The following is a 16,388-nucleotide window of genomic DNA, read 5'->3' as shown; positions in this document are numbered from 1 at the left end:
GCAGCCGTATCTGATGTGTCTCGGGATGTGCCGTGCATCCAGGGGCTCTCGACGAAGTCGGGGGTCCCGTCCCATCCCACCCCGAAGTCAGGAGCCAGCCCCGGGCAGCAGGGGGGACCCCGCGCCGTCTATCGTGCAGAACCGGAGGGCGGCCACACTTTCCCAGCTGGGATCATTGCCGAAGAGTTTACAGGACGGTTTACAAAGAGAAAAAACTATCTGGAAAAAGGCAAAACGTGTAGAAGCCGACGTGGAATCGGCGGGATTCAAGAGGCTCTGAGAGGAGCAAACGCCGCTGCACGGCAGTAATCCCGCCGCGTACGGGCTCTCCCGTCCCTGCTCGCGTTCCTGCCCCGGGGTGCCCTGCAGCTCTGCCCAGCCCCACCCGCGGAGCGGCGTGCTCCCAAAGTCACCGGGTACCTGAGCGCTCAGGAGACGCTTCGGCTCCCTAATCGCTCCAGGCTAAGTCCTCTGACACTCCGACACTTAAGGAACGTCTAAGACACGTGTGGTTAGGAGTGATCAAAGAAGAGATAAGATCAAAGATCACTTTAATTGCGAAAATGAGGCCAAACAAGATTTTCAGAAAACCGGCTACATATCCGAGGTTGTCAAAAGCACTATTTTCGTTTAATGTAAGCGGTTGAAGTTCAGAAATTACTGGACACTTACATTCACGTGACACACGTATTTCACATTCCCTTTTACTTACAAGCAACACAGATTACACAAAAATAAACAGGAAAAATATATATATATATATGTATTTGGTCAAGCATTCATTCCAGGCAACCCGTCGCAGGGATAAGCGGCAGCCGGCCCAGTGCCAGTATCCGGCCCGGCACCTTCCCCTCCTCCCCGGGCCGAAAGCAGCCTCAGGTCCCGGCCAGAGCCGGCGGGGGAGGCAAGGGCACGGCAGGGGAGGGGCAGGAGGGCAGGACGGGCAGAAGGGCTGTGCAGCGGGCAACGCAGTCCTGCCCCAACCCCGGGCCAGGCGGGGAAGGGGAAGTACACCGGGTTTCCCGGGGCCAAGCAGCTGGGCTAGCGGCAGATGGGGGACCCTTTGCGGACGGAGGATTGCAAAGCCGCCCTGAGGGACGGCCAGGTGAGGCAAGGAGAACCCTCAGGACACTAACTGCTTCTGCCCATGGCGCTCAGATTGCAGGGAGGGTCTTGCTTACCCCCGCCGGGGCTGGCCCGGAGGAGGAGAGAGCCTGGCCCTTCCCAGTCTGCACCGAGATGCTGCTTTCTCCACCTGCGACTGCCGCTGGCTGATACTCTCGGCCCCTCCCCTACTGCCACGGAGCACATGGCAATGTTTTGGTTGATCGATTTGGATGGTTTTGTTGTTGTTTTTCTTTCTTTCTCTTTTTTTTTTCCCCCCCCCGAGCAAAATGTGCAGCAGCTGACTGCCTTCGAAGCAACCGCAACGTCTCAGGAGAAAGTATCAAGCGGCTTAAGGAAGAAAAAAAAAAAAGAAAGAAAGAAAGAAAAGAAAGAAACGCTACTTCGCAGGTTGCTTAAACTTCCTGTGCCGTTGCATGCGCGGCGTACTCAGGGACAGTCGCACGGCGCCAAGCCTTTCTTTGCTGGGAAACACTCGGTCAAAGGCATTTAAAAAAAATAATCCCCATAAATCTCCATATATAATGAGGCGTGCGGTTGGGGTTTTAGTCCCATTATTTCCCTGTGTGGTAACAAAGGGAACCCCGGTGAACTGGAAGGTCCTAGCATAGCAGGAGAGCTGTCAGGCACACGTAACGCTGACGGGGAAGTTGCTATAAGTACTTTGCAAGATTACCAAACACGGTTATTTTTCCCTCAAGAACATCTAGTTGAGGGTTTCACAACCTCGGAAGCAACGCGCCCAAAGCTCCTTCCTCCGCTCGGGGAGTCCCCTTCAGCCTCCATACTCACACTGCCAGACCGAGGTCCGACTCAGTCCACCTCCGTCACCTCGTAAATCCAAGAATAATCCCCGACATGGTGGTTTCCTGCATAGGGTGGTTTGTTTTTACCGATGCTACTCGGGCAGATACTGTGGTTTACAGTCACCACAAGCAACGACCTGCAAACTCTAAGTCTGCCCAGGATGATGAAGAGTGGGAGGGAGGCGGGAGCGCCGGCGCCCGGCAGCGGAGGCCTGGAGAAACGAGGGCGGCCGCGGAGCCCTCCCGGGCCGGGAGTCCCCCGCCGTTCCCAGCGGAGCCCTGCCATGATCTGTGGGGCTTGTCCGGTGGGAGAAAGAGCGGTCGACTCGGGCGCGCTGCGCGGAGCGGGGATGCCCGAGCCCCCCGCCCTTTGGACGGCGCTGTGCAGGGGCTGGGCGGGGGCACACTGCGGCGCGGGGCAGGCGGGTGGAGCAAGTTACAGGATCCCGCTCGCCCCGTCCCGGAGTGGCGGGCTTCACTGCCGGCAAAATTTGCACTTGATAATTTTCTTAAAAGCACTTTGGAAGTCTTTGTTGAAATAAGCATAGATAATGGGATTGAGAAGGGAGTTGGAGTAGCCCAGCCAGTTGATGACTGCCCCCAGCCACTCGGGCATGTAGCACTTACTGTCACAAAAGGGCAGGACGAGGGCCACGATGAAGAACGGCAGCCAGCAGAGGATGAAGGTGCCCATAATGATGCCCAGGGTCTTGACAGTCTTCCTCTCCCGGGACAGAGCCATTCTCCGTTTGGCTTCCGTGTTCTTCTCGTTGCGCCTCTCGAAGGAGGGCGGCGGGGGGGAGCCGCACGCCTCGCTGGGCAGCGGCAGGTGAGTCTTGGAGGAACTGTTGCAGTGCTGGACCTCGATGATCTCCAGGGCGGTCCCGTCCTGACCCTGCCGCACCGCGCCGTTAACACAAGCGCCGGGCTTGGGCTCTACAGTCCGCCGCCAGCCCTTGCCGGGTTCCCCGTTGCCTTTCTTCACGGTGGCCGGAGAGAGGGTGAGGCAGGTGTCGGCGACTTTTTTCTTCTCTGCTTTCTTGACTGTCTTCCGGATCCTAAAGCGTGCCGCCTTGAAGATGCGACCGTAGAGCACAAGCATGAGAAGAAGCGGAATGTAGAAGGCGCCGAAGGTGGAGTAGATGGTGTACCCGTGGTCCTTGCTGATGGTGCAGGCGTCGGGATTCGAGCGGTCCTCCGGCGTCCTCCAGCCCAGCATGGGCGGGATGGATATCAAGAAGCCGATAAGCCAGGTCAGGCTGATGAGCACGGCCGCCCGCCGGGGAGTTCGCTTGTTAACATAGTCGATGGGGTCCGTGATGGCCCAGTACCTGTCCAAGGCGATGGCGCACAGGTGCAGGATAGAAGAGGTGCAGCAAAGCACGTCCAGTGAGATGAAGATGTCGCAGGTGACCTGCCCCAGCGTCCACTTGTTCAACACCTGGTAGAGAGCCGCCATGGGCAGTACCAGCACGGACACCATGAGGTCGGTGACGGCCAGCGAGCCGATCAAATAGTTGGCCACGGTTTGCAGGGAACGCTCCAGGGCGATGGCTGCGATCACGCAGGCGTTGCCACTCACGGCGCACAGGATAAGCGTGCCCAGGAGCAGGGAGGTGAGCACCTGGTAGCCCAGGGTCACCTCGGCGAGGCCGGGGCCGCTTGTCCCTTCGGGGGAGCGCGCTGGGGAGGTAGTGTTGTTGGCCACATCCATGCCGGGCGGGGGGAGGGGGGTCGCTTCAGGAGACAGACATGGGAAGAGGCGCCGGTCACTTGTGCGCTCCCCTGGCAGGAGGCATCGGCGCCCCGTGCGGTTTGGCCACGCCGGGCACCCCCCGCTCCACCACCCCTCCCTCCCCTATATAGCGCGGCGGGAGGCGGCCGAAGCTCGGAGGACGGCGGCTGGCGGAGCCGCCCCGCGCCCGCCCATCCCCGCCGCCTCTGCCCAGCGCGCAGCCCCGCGCGGTGGGGGCGGCCCTCCTGCCGCCGCTTGTCGAGATACTGCCCCTCGCTCTGCCGCTCTCCCGCGCCGTTCCTCCCTGCTCTGCCTCTCCGCGCTCCCCTAGCTTTCTCCCTCCCCTCCCTCCGTCCTTACCCTCCCCTGTTCCCCTCCCCTTCCGTCGCCCCCCGCCCTTCCCAGGGGTCTCGCTGGGTTGCCATCGTCGGGTGGGCGCAGGTGTCATTCCCCTTCGCCCCCTCCCGTTTGCGGGGACACCGCAGATAAACCCTCCACGACTTCCCTCTCACCCCCGCCCTCTACAAGTCCTGCCGCATCCCCGCGCCTGGCAGCGGTGGCTCTGGGCTGCCCCTCAGGACCAGCGCCGGGGCGGAGGGGAGGGGAGAGGGCATTTTGTGAGCAGGCAGCGCCCGCTGCGGCGGGGGGGCAGAGCACACCCGGGCTGCCTGGGGCTGGGGGTGCCGAGCGGGTGTCGCTGGAGGTGCCGATCGCCACCTGCAGGCAGGCGGTAGCCCGAGGGCGCGGCGCACGGGGCTCAGCCCGGCACGGCTGGCCCGGGACCGGCCTGACGGTGCGGCTCGGCCCTCCCCTGCCCGGCCCCGCAGCGAGCTGCCGGGGTGCCCGAGGAGCGGCACCAGCCGTGCGGGCGCGGAAGCGGGAGCGCGGGCGGCGGCGCTCCTCTGTGTCTCGGGAGGGACGCCTGTACAGCCCGACAGGGCTCCCGCTCAGCCGCTGACGAGTGCTGTAGCGATGAAAGCCCAGCTGGTGATGATTCATGCCCTTGGCCCAGCGCCCTGCCGTCGGGGGCTCCGCGCCGGTGGCGGCTGCCCGCCCACCCGGTTCCCCCAAGAACGGCGGCATTGCTCCCCGGCCCTCCCGGGAGGCGAATTACGGTACAGCACACCATTGAAATTACTGTCCTCTCACGACAATAACAACAACATCAGCAACAAAAAGAAGTGGTAAAAAAGACTAAAAAACCCCAAAACAAAACAAAAACCGTTGTAGGTTGTAGCTCATTTTGATAGGAGAGGAAAAGGCTGTGTCTGAAAGTGAAATGAGAAAAATATCACTGAGAACAACCTTAAAAAAAATCAGATTGGCACATCATAAGCAAATCAGTTATTATTCAGTAAGTAAAACTAACAATCACAAACCTGGGAAAAATCTGTTATTAGAAAAAAGCGATGTTGTTTACAGGTTTAACTCTATCTGTCCTTGAAAAGCAAACGAAAGTTCTCCAACACAACTTCTATGACAGGTTTTCTACTATCTTGCAGCTCCATATTTTTAATTACATGAGATCTTTAATTCTGCTCTGTAATTCCCTCATGCAAATTCAGTAAACGGAGAAAGCCAAATAAGTAATTGCTTAACTTAATCAAACTTGAGATGAGGCTCATAAAGTCTGTTTTGCACACCCTCAGGTTTCCTTCATCTTCTCTCAGTCAACACCTGAAGCTCAATTTACAGTTTCAAAACGTTTGGACAGATTCCAGCCAGATCCTCTTTACGAGGGGTCCAGACTGCATTTCTCCTCCCCTAAACTTGTGATCTCCTCTGTAAATGATCAAGGCATAGAGATTACCTGAATTAGTAGACCAGAGCTGCAGCCCTGCATGCCTGTTATCTCAGCCGATTGCACTAACATTTACAAGAAATGTGTCCTACTGAATGAAGACTTAACGCTGTTGACACACACATGAAATGTAATCGATATATAAGTATGCATTACAGCTTCATTATCAACACCTATTTTCTTTTTAAAGTCTCCTCAAACGCACGGCATGATTGGCTTCTAAGCAGCTACCTCTTTAAAGACTGTTTTCCTTGTGAAATCAAAGTTTATACTTCTTGCTGTTTAGCAGCAACCTGATTAAAAAAAAAAAAAAAAGTGCAAGCCTGGGAGGCAGGGAAATCTCAGGGAGATTCTCCCAGCTTTCTTGCATGGTGGTGGGCAAGTCATTAGCCTAATTAGATTATCCTGAAATTAGCGTTTCAAAGCCACAGGGGATGCGGACTCTTGGGAAAACCTTTTCCAGAGATGTTTTGCGCTGACACAGCCAAGTGAAGTCAATCCCAGATATTTTTTGCCGAGAAATCCAACAAGAAAATGTCAACAGTGTCCTTTTTCAACTAAAATATTTTAAATCGGCTTAAATTTTTAATTTTTTTCTTTTTTCAGAGTTTTAAAGTAATTTTTTTCTGAATTAAATTGAGAAGCAATTTAGGCAATCGTGGATGAAGGGAAGGGAGTAGGAGGTGGAAGATGTAGACTAAGGGAAAATTCCCTCTTTTGATGTGATGGTGTCTTTAATCCTACTAACAAAACACCAAAATTCCCCTTAAACTTTTAAGCAAGTAAATGATCTCCTAATGTCCCTAGTGAAGCACCTAGTGAACTCAAGGAAAACTCTATCCTCATACAGTCCAGCCTGACTTGAGAGTAAATGCAGACTTAACACCACACAACCTTAAAAAGTCAAATTGAAATATTAATGTTATTCAGTTAAGATACAGCTGCAGCAGACAAGGGACTCCTCAGTATGTACAAAAAGAAAAAGCATTAACAATTGTGTCAGAACATTCTTTTCTGAGAAATTTCATTCTATGTTTTTCAAAAAAGGAAAATAAGAGACTACATATTCTTGATACTCTCAGATTATGACTGTATTATCTGTCAAAGTAAAACTGAAATGCCATAATTGGATCACAGCATTTTGTTCATGCGGTTGCATATTATACTTTGGATTGAAAGGGATTTGAATCTTGGGGGGGCGTTTACTTTTCCCCATGACAACATACAGCATTTGTGATATTCAAGAAATTATATTCCAGTTATGGTTTGAAAATGAAAGCGTCAAGGAACTAGGGAGCTAAGGAAATTAATTATTTCAGTTGGCTGCAACTGATAGAGTATGTACAGTTTTCTGTGAAAGAAGTTTCAAGGTGGTGAAAGGAAAGATGTGAAAGTGGGCAACTTTACCAAATAGTGCCTTCTTTAGTTTTCTCATTGTGCCTCTTAGAAGTATAATCAAAAGGAATTAGCACCATTCCATACAGTGCAAAACCTTCTAAGAAATGACTATAACTTTAAAATACAAAGAAGCAAACAAGAACTTAATGTCTGAAGTGGCTGTGTAATTGAAACACATGCTCTTCACATAAGTGCATGCATTTCACTATAAGATCCACTTCAGGATATCTGCTCCCCCCTTTCATAAAGCACAAAATATTTCACAGTACTTTAAAAAATTTGGGCTTTATCCTGTAAAAGACTGGAAGATATTAGAAGGTGACAGAAAAGGTAAAGGCCAAATTTATTGTTGTAGCTGCATAGCTCTCAGCCAAACTGTTCTGGCTCAAAAGGAGTCCAGATGTGATAAACTGTTAAGTCCTGAGTTTGTGGAAAAGGTGAATCAGCCAGGAAAGTAAGTGACTTTCAGTACCAATAGCAGAACTGTTCCCCGTGTCCCATCTCTGGGTATAGCCAGTTTGTGAAATCCTGGATAGTCAAACTCATACTTTTGAAGAGGTGAAAAATGAATGAATTCTACAATTAGTTTAATCAGAATAAATACACTGCAAGTGTATTTCTAATGGTACCACACAGTAACACAACAAGGAAGCATAAATTTCCAACTTCTGAATCACCTTTGTGCCATTTGAGTATTTTTTCCTTTTTTAGAGCAAGGAATTGGGCTTTGTAGTTCTTCATGCAGTCTTGTCCAGCCAGCCAAGAGCTGTGGCCTGCTAGGAGCTGTGCAGCACTGAGACATCCCTGTAGTCCTGCAAGAATCATCTGGGGTCTAACAGAGGCTACAGAGTGAGCACATCACTCAGCTTCGAGGCTGAGTTAAGTGCTGCAAAGTACTGAGATCTCTCTCAAGCTGCTCCTTGACACTCCCAGTTCTGCAAACACGGAACAATGGCACCCAAGGCCACGCCTGGGGAGGTCTATTATCTCCATGCCGGACGTGTCTGAGTAGCAGTGCTGCTTCATGGCTTTAAGATGTCTTGAGAATGGTACAGCTGGGTTCACATGCTGCTATTTCAACTTCTGGTGGCTCTGCACTAAGCCCAGTCAGACTTCTGTTCCCTCTCTATTGCACACTTAGAACCAGATCAGTAATTGTGGCAGTTCCCTGGGGATGGCGGAGCCCTGTCCCTGCAGGCCTCACAGTAGGCCGCTTGTGGGCAACACCAAGCTTCTTGGGGAAGCATGGCGAAGAGAGGCACAGGCGCAGGAAAGATGAGATGCAGGCTCTTAAGTGAGGACTTCAGGGAGCTTATTGAAGAGGGAGAGGCGGAGAGACGAGGGGAGGAAAGCAGGCTGAAGGCTTCGACGAAAGCCTCGAGCAAGGATGTGCAGGGAGTTATAAGGGGCACATGAAGGGGAGGAGTTTGGCACGCAGGCCAATAGGATTGCAGGAAAGGAAGACATACAGAACCTTTAACCAATGAAATCAGCTTAGAGGAGGGAGGAACATTAGACTGAACCAATGGGGAACAACTCAACTAACGAACAAAGCCGAACATTCTAGAAGATAACCATATAAGGTAAATGGAGGGAGGAGATGCAGGGAACCAACCAGGCACTGCTCAGGGGCATATTAACTAACTTTGTCACAACAGACACTCTTGGGAGTAATAAAAACCGTCACCCTAAGTTAAACTGTGTCTAGGTCCCAAGACTCCTCTAGCGAGAGCGACCGCTACAAGTAATCAGGGCCTGATGACCCAGAGGAATAATCTGGAAGAAGCATGAATAACTACCACCTCAGAATGCTGAAATGCCTGTCTAATATGTTTTCCATGGTATTAAACATATTTTCCATGGTCTCAGATATCCCACTTGACACTGTCATAATAGAAAACAGTGGGCTGATGGCAAGTTCTTGTGTCCTATTCTCATTCCATTCAGCTGCCTTACTGCTCATTTTTATTAAAGACAGAAACTAATTATTTATAACATATGCATTTTGTACTTTTGCCTTTCTCTGCCAAGAGCTAGCAGTAATAACTAAAATTACAGCATAATTCAGCACATCTCACAGAAGGGGATAATCCATTTCACCTCACACTCTTAGAAGTAATAGAAGAGTAGATAAACATTTCCTCTAAAATTAGTAAGTGTTAGGTATATTCAAGCAATATCACTAAAGGGAAACTTACTAGAGATGCCTGCTATATATATCATGGGGCAGCTTTTATGGAAGTCTAGAGGTGAAAGATCAATTTTAAAAGATGTTTGATTTAATATTCTCCCTCTGTGAAGCAAAAATCTTTTCAAGCATGTTTGAACGTAAGTTTTCATAACTTTGCAGAAACTTCTCAGAGTTTTGACATTCTGGGAAAACTTCACTTTAGGCTACATTTTCTGTGTTGCCCCTTCTGTAACACAGTGCAGCTGTGATGAAGGAAGAGCTGGGAGAACATCTTTTAACCATTTGTGCGCATTCTTGATACCTGAGCTGCTAAACTTGGATTTGACTCCAGAGAAACTCTGGGAGAATCTTTTTAGTCATCTCCAATCATGCTGTGGGGAACAAAGCAATGTTCCAGCTCTGATGAGGTTTTTATCAGCATATCTGTGTCAGAGACAAGGGAGAGCAGTATACTGAACTGGTGCATTAGGAGCTGGTTAAGAATCACCTCTGTGGTGCAATGCGGTCCCAAGAATCCAGAATATTGCCTAAATGTTTTTTTAAAAACTATGTTCTGATATTTGTGATCTAATTAAAAATGCTCACTCACAATTCATGTTTCCTCAACTAATGTTTGCAAAATGAATAATCTTAATAACATCCAATATACAATTTTAAAATTGCTGACTAACACTGAGGAACCTCTTGGTTAAGTCAGGGTTTTTCTTAGAGCTAATTAAGATTATTTCATCTCTTTGCTTAATATTCACATTCATCCTCTAGCAAAATACATAACTAGCTGAAAGTATTTGCTGAAAATACATACCAGCTTCTAGAAGCATTCTAGATCTTAAGCAACTTTCACAGGTTTTATACAACGTTTGCATAACTGTTTAAACAAGGAGCACCAATATATTCCAAGCTTTTCAATAATTCTGACTTTTTCTCTCATTAGTTACTTTGTTTATGGCTACATTTTAGCCAACACATTCAAATTTATTTAGTTTGTTTTTCCCATCCCCTGGCCCACCTCCAAAAATGACTAGCTTCTAAATGAGGAGTTAATACAATGAGCATTTAAAAACTTTTGAATAAATTTTAGTTTAAGGAGATCTATGCTCTGAAGATTTTTATCACAAATATCATTTTTGCTATTTTTATATATGTATAGTATTTCACTTCAGAGGAGACAAAGTAAGAAACAAATCATTCTATAATAATAATAAATTATGAAAACAACATCTCTAGTTAGACTTTTACAGGCCTCATCTTTAACTATCAGGCGAATCTAAATGAGTTTATCAATATTTTCCAAAACAAAGTTAAGGCATTTGAATCTTAAAACTGAGTTGCAGGTATAACAACTGATAACTTCTTCTGCTCTTATAATGTCAGAACTTCAATACTACATTAGATTATAAGTAAATTACATAACATCATTGTCTCCTTATCAACAAAGACAGAAGCTAGAGTTCCAAAATTTTCACTTATGAAGGATATAAACTGTCCAATTTTATGCACACTGACTGAAGCTCAGCAGTAGTGCCTGCAGTTCAGTAGTACATTAATCTGTGTCAATTTTTAAAATTATGTTAGTATGATTTAATTTCAGTTTTCTCACACTGAAATAAATATAATACTATTGTTTTTAAAATACTACTTGAAAAAAGGAGGGCTGATACATAGACAATAAAGGTCTTGTCTTTGCAAACTAACTTTATCCTTTTAAATGAAAACCAATTTGTTTTATCTATACAGATATGAGTCACATGGAGTTACAGAGGCCCCCACAGACTCTGCTTTTAGAGTGACATTGACAAAGGCCATGAGGATATTGTCTTTGCTGATCTATTAATCTCCTTTACCTGGGGCATTAGTTGGCACAGTAGTAAATCACCACATATTCCAAGGAATCTGGGGCCTTGTTCAGGGAGAAAAGTTGTGGGGTTTTTGTTGGAAGTAAACATGCTCTTGAGGGATTATTCAGCTGCAACTGCTTTCTTTTTCTTTATGAGTTTTCCTGGTACAATCTCTGTACCACGCACAAATGCTAGTGCTTGAGGCAGCTGGAGTGTACAGCCAGGGAAAGAGTGTAAGGCAGAAATGCCCCTTCAGCAGCATCCCCTACCTGATGCCAGTTCATAAGGGCTCTTTCACTGTTGTTGGTCATTAACTTTTAAGCACTCTACTAACTAACACGCTTCATTTTAAGTTAAGCACCCAGTGCTCCTATGTAACAAGTGGAGTTTAGAGACCCACAAAAACCAGATGCATGAAAGTTGGTGCCTTGAGCATGCAGTCCCTTAGTCCTTCTATGATCAAATGCTAAGAAGGGAGTTTCTTAGCCTGTTCTCACCAAAGTAGTTCAGCTACCCAATTCCATCAGCAGAGCTAGAAACCTCAGGAAATTGATGTGTATTTTCAAACAGTTTTAAAAATCCTGGGCTTTGGGTATAGGGTGATGAAAGGCAGCACTACTACCTCATCTTGGTTATGTCTGTATGGGATTAAGCCAGGTCAAAATAAACCTGTTGGACAGAGTTCAGTCTGTGAATCCAGATAGATCTTAGATGTACCCTCAGTGTTGCTAGGAAACAATCAGTTCTGAGTATTCATCACAGAAAAAACGAGGGCTCTCTTACATTGACATGGGAAGTAAACAGTGGAAAAGGCCAGGATACAGATGAGTAGCTCCAGCCACTCTCCCCCTAACTCATTTCCAGTCTATTCACCAGATGGCCTTAAAGGAGATCAAGCAAAGGAAACCATACAGTGGGGGCAATTAGGTATTTTGGCTAACCATGGCAATTGGAAGCACAAAGACTGTAACACATTATATAACCTAATGAGTGAGTTTACTATCAAGATAAGCCATACAGATCCTGTCTGCTACAATGGACAGAAGCTAATGAGGATACTGAAGTGAGATTTGATCAAATCTTAATACTACCGAAAGAATATGGGAGGTTTCCTGTTTTTTCTTGGATGCTGATGCTGTTCTTTGACATTAATTCTCTCCCAATGTTTTAGGGTTTTTTTCCTCTGGTCTCCTATCCCATTAATCACTCTTGATAAATTCCTAAACTCTAGGCAAAATTCCTGTGCTCTCAGGACCTCTATCACATTTTCCACAGACATTCAACGTTCCCTTTCTTGCTGAGTCATCTGAACTCCCGTTTCACAATTTCTGTTGTCACTCAGTTAAGTTCAAAATAAGTTAAAACTGATGAGTTTTTTTTAGTCTGAGATCACCTAATTAGGGGTTCCTTGGTTTTAATCTCACCTAAGTAGATGAGATCAGATTTTGAGGCCCTCAGAACTATCAGAATGTCACATTACAACTGTGTAATTGCAGTACAATATCCTGCTAAAACTGTTAGGATTCTTCATCTACAACTAGGCTTTTTGAGAACCAAAATTTTGCCTTTAGACACATGTTGCAATGAATTCAGTTGCAAAGCTAGCAACTTACTAATTTGGTTATAGGCTGTCTCTAATTACTTATGTCCAAGAACTCATCACTGTAGCGTCTGTATCTTTGCCACTACAAAAAAACTCCCAAAAACCAAAAAACAACTGAAAACAACATGTTAAAGAAATTTTAACAAACCAGACCCTTCCTCTCCATTCTCTGCAATAATTTTCTCTTAATGACTGTTCATACAAAAGAGTCACAATATGTTTTATGCATCCAGTACATCATGTATCCCTCAAGCTTCATCACAGTTTTTCTTGATAAGACAAATTTTATGTTAGTCATGAATGGCTAGGCAAGATTTTCTTAACCTGTATGCTGGTGCATACACAATTGCATTACTGTAAAGAAGAGTAGAATTATGTCCCTGAGAGGAGCAATTAATTTCTCTCTTTCCACTTCTTCAGAGGGGAGAGTAAAATGCCAGTTTTTACCAGTTTCTGTCCATCTCCTTTAGAAGAAAAAGGGGCATGGCAAAAGCTTCTTTATTCCTTCCCCTCTGAGTACCTGTGGGACATTCTTTTTTCCCCCACTCAACCCTGATTATGAAAACTGAGAAAAAAACAGTTTATTCATTAACTGACCAAAGTTATTCTTAGCTTTTTCTAAAAATGGCTCCATGAAAATTAGCACTGCAGCTCCATGAAAATTAGATGCAGCCACACATCTACTGTTCACTTTCTATCAGTCCTTTTCTGCACTATATGCTAATTTAGTAAGAAATCAATATTATGATATCACCCTTGAATTCAATTGCATTTTGCTTATTCTCCATTTCTGTTTGTGCAAGACTGTAGTGAGTAATTATGCTGGCTAAGGCTTTTCAAACAAAAAATAAATTGTTTTCTGCATAAATGCACATATTGTTTTTGTTTATCTTAATGTCAGATTAACATTGCCATCATGGGGATAAATTTGCTTGTGTTTAATTATTGCAAGACAATGAGAGAGACTAGAGTTGAGGAAGATGGCATTTATGATTCTTTGTGTCTGCAGTACCATTCAAGTTAATAATATATCTGGCTCCAAACCACACAGCAGAGGACAGCAGGAAAAAATAATTACCCATTCTCTTATTTGTGGAAGTCAAGCCTGGTATGTTCATTTAGGGATTCATGTTTCAAACTGTGGCTGCATCCTCCTCTGTGGTGATTTCTCTCATGGAAGAGTGGTGGGTTGTCTCTCATGACTGGAGGGCTGCAGTGGGTGTCTTAAAGCTCTTTAGAAGAGAGAGGTGGAGCAGGGGAAGTGGTGAGATAGCACTGTGTGTTAGGGAGGGCGTTGGTTGTATTGAAGTTGATGATGATGATGATGAAGATGACATGGCTGAGAGCCTCTGGGTGAAGCTGGGGAAGGTCAGCAGGACACAATCCATGGGGACTCTGCTCCAGACCGGCTGGCCGGGGCGAATGTGCACTTGGGGTGTTCTGCCAGCAGCTGCCACAAGCCTCACGGCCGCCAGCCTTTGTACCCATGGGTGACTCCAGCTTGCCAGGTGTCTGCTGGAAATACAACTCAGCAGCATCCTTTATTGATGATTTCACATGGGAATTGAGTGCAGCCTCAGTAAATTTGCAGAAAAGACTGAGCTGGGTGGGAGTGTTTATCTGCTCGAAGGAGGAAGTGTTGATCTGCTCAAGGGCAGGAAGGCTCTGCAGAGAGACCTGGACAGACTCCATCAATGGGCTGAGGACACAACTGCAGGAGGTTGAACAAGGCACAGTGCTGGGTCCAGACTTGGGTCACAGCAACCCCAGGCATCACCACAGGCTGGGAAGCTGTGCCTTGAGAGCAGTTCAACAGAAAGGGACTTGGGGCTGGTGGTGACAGTGGCTGAACAGGAGCCACAGTGTGCCCAGGTGGTCAAGAAAGCCAATGGTATCCTGACCTATATCAAGAATAGTGTAGCCAGCAGGACTAAGAAAGTGATTATCTGCCTGAAAGCTTCACCTTCAGTACTGTGCTCAGTTCTGGGCCCTTTCCTTTGAAAAGTAGATCGAGCATGACCAGCAAAGGACAGCAAGGCTCATGAAGCATCTACAAAAAATGTCTTACAAGGAATTGCTGAGGGAACTGGGTTTGTTGGTCTCAAGAATAGGAGGCTCAGGGGGGACCTCATTGCTCTCTACATCTCACCTATCTGCCTCTTATATTTCTTTCTAGTAAGTTTCTATTTGTAGTTTTCAGTACTACTCCATTCCCTTCACATCATAGGTAAGCTCTCTAAACTCTTCTCTGTTGTGAAACTTTGAATACTGTCCCACTAGAAAAAAGAGTGTAAATTTCTTTTTCCTGAGAGGTTTCACTTTAATAAATGTGAAATTTTCACCTGATGAGGTTATTTATTTCCTGTTTCTGGTATCAAATTCTGAAGAGCCTTGTCAGTAATTAGTTCTATAGAGAACTTTTCCCTCTCCTAGAACTACTTTAGCTAATGCAAACAGTTTGGAGTAAACTCCTATATCTGTACAACATTTGGTTTGTATTGCACCCATCTTTCTGGTGATTGGGTAGAGAAATACATTTCAAGCCTTTTCAATAAGTAATAGCATTGGCCATATTTTAATTTAGAGGGTAGATGGAAATTAATATCAGTATTCAAATTTAAAAGTTTAACAAAATGTTCCCAGATTAAGAACAGTGAAATTTAGTTGGAATAAATCTAACTATTGAGACATGTGAGTTTGGTTTCCTAGCTGCTGTAAATCAAGATAGTTAAATCAAAATGTAATTATCAATGGCCACAAATTATAATGAACCTAAGAACATAGTAATATTCAATGGAGTCTGTGATAACTAAAATTCAATATCCTCAGTCACATGGGCAAAGACAAAAGTGTAACACTCATTGCCTGTGAAGTCGGTCATTGAGTGCAGGATGAAGATCTTGGCTACTGAGCATAATAATCCATTATTCCATATCTGAGTTGGTTAAATGGAGGAAAGATGGTAGGCTGAAAAAAATGCTGTTGAAGAGGAATTGTTTCTTTGTTACTCTCTACCACAATAATAGTTGCACATTTTTCATCTAATTCAGCATGTCCCACCTTTCTTAATGAGATGCAAATGAAGGTGATATCATCAGATGCAAGATACTGAATGCAAGTGTATCGTTCCTTCAAAGCACAGGCAGTGTAAAAATGCATTATCCAACACCAGCAAAATAACTGCAAACTGTTCTATGAGACAACCATGGCACATATTCTCCATGATGCCTGTAACCCTGAACTCATCACTTTTCACCCTCAGGATCACCTCTGCTAGAGATACACTCCTGACTTTTGGCACATGCCACTTTTTGCTGTCATGTCATTCTGATGATGGTTTCATCAACGCTCACTCTGTAATTGTTGTCACCTGTATGCAAATCGGTTTGCCTGCAGTTCTGGGGACCATTTTAATGAAGACCACCTCAAAAGAAGTTCTGGTTATGGTATGTACATGTTACTTTTTCTAACTTCTTTCTCCATTTTTTATTTTTCCTCTGTTGAGGCTCACTGAAAGCAAATCTTTATTATTTCAATTCTTCTGTATTAGGCTACTGTTTTCCTTCATACCTGAGGTGGATCTCCCAACTCCTCATAGGATGGTGTTCACGAAATGATCACTGCAGGAATGCAGTTAGTCATAACTTAAAGCAACTTGTGCTTCTAGAAAACTCTCACTGATTTTAGTGTAAGTTCTACAGTCGTAAGGGCAACAGATTTACCAAGTATATATGGACAGTTTCTCAATACCAATTTTCTTCAGAACTACATTAAAATAAAGACTGAGGTAAGCAAAAATCAATTAATAAATGGATTCTTGGAATGAGTCTTCATCAAACAAAAATTATTTTTTTCTGTTCTCAGCTGGTATTTGTTTCAGCCAGACAGAAT

The 16,388-nt window shown here is 45.7% G+C and overlaps 1 protein-coding gene across 1 annotated transcript; it reads right to left on the bottom strand.

The window, feature by feature from the left end:
- Positions 1–533: 533 nt before the first annotated feature.
- On the bottom strand, positions 534–3,971 carry HTR1A (5-hydroxytryptamine receptor 1A). The gene has a single exon (XM_085042593.1). The coding sequence runs from the start codon at positions 3,643–3,645 to the stop codon at positions 2,407–2,409; it is 1,239 nt and encodes a 412-aa protein (XP_084898719.1). The 5' UTR covers positions 3,646–3,971; the 3' UTR covers positions 534–2,406.
- Between the last annotated feature and the right edge of the window lie 12,417 nt (positions 3,972–16,388).

This window comes from Lichenostomus cassidix, chromosome Z (assembly GCF_008360975.1).
Source record: "Lichenostomus cassidix isolate B80296 chromosome Z, HeHo_3.0, whole genome shotgun sequence".
In the NCBI taxonomy this organism is placed as follows: domain Eukaryota; kingdom Metazoa; phylum Chordata; class Aves; order Passeriformes; family Meliphagidae; genus Lichenostomus; species Lichenostomus cassidix.
Note: the sequence above shows the minus strand (reverse complement) of the source record. Positions and strands in the feature narration are given on the sequence as shown.